We start from the raw sequence: 505 nt of genomic DNA, 5'->3' as shown, positions 1-505 counted from the left end.
GGGGGGGCGAACGTCTACAAGATGACTTTCATTCCGCTAAGAAGCAAGGACCTCCCTCACGTGGAAAAGGCGGAACAGGAAGGACGTGGGGGGAGCCAGCCGGACCTCGGCTCCCTGTGTCTGTGCCTGGGGCGGCAACCGGGAGGGGGCTTGGGCCCTGCTCACCTCTGCCGGAACTCCTGGAAGACCACCCTGTTGGGGAAGCCCTGGCGGCAGATGCGGATGCCCTCCAGGACGCCATTGCAGCGCAGCTGGTCCAGCACGAGGTGAGGGTCCAGCTTCCCAGCCTAGAGGGAACAGCCCACATGGGCTCAATTCTGTGCTTAAGAGCCGATGAGAAGGGGAGGCCCTGGACTCGGCAGAGAAGGGCCCGAGGGAGTCCCTGCAGCCCATAGGTTCTGACAGCCACGTACGAAGATCTGCTGAGACAGTGGGCCAACAGGAGAGCAGGCTGCGGACACAGCACCTCCTAGGCCCAGGGCCAGTCCACAGAGGGACACCACTT

The 505-nt window shown here is 63.6% G+C and overlaps 1 protein-coding gene and 1 long non-coding RNA gene across 4 annotated transcripts in view; one reads left to right on the top strand and one right to left on the bottom strand.

Annotated features, from left to right (window-relative positions):
• The window catches only part of Myh9 (myosin heavy chain 9), a 75,646-nt gene that overhangs the window by 18,688 nt on the left and 56,453 nt on the right, over nt 1-505 (bottom strand). For all 3 annotated transcript variants that reach the window (XM_048802096.1, XM_048802103.1, XM_015482763.2), the window contains one exon: nt 166-287. In XM_048802096.1, the coding sequence (XP_048658053.1) occupies nt 166-287 (122 nt within the window). The remainder of the gene's footprint in view (nt 1-165; nt 288-505) is intronic.
• Nucleotides 1-505, top strand: part of LOC125616547 — a 25,437-nt gene that overhangs the window by 2,819 nt on the left and 22,113 nt on the right. The gene's annotated exons all lie outside the window — the stretch shown is intronic.

Source organism: Marmota marmota, unplaced genomic scaffold (genome assembly GCF_001458135.2).
Source record: "Marmota marmota marmota unplaced genomic scaffold, marMar, whole genome shotgun sequence".
Classification (NCBI taxonomy): domain Eukaryota; kingdom Metazoa; phylum Chordata; class Mammalia; order Rodentia; family Sciuridae; genus Marmota; species Marmota marmota.
This window is presented reverse-complemented; position numbering and strand designations above follow the sequence as displayed.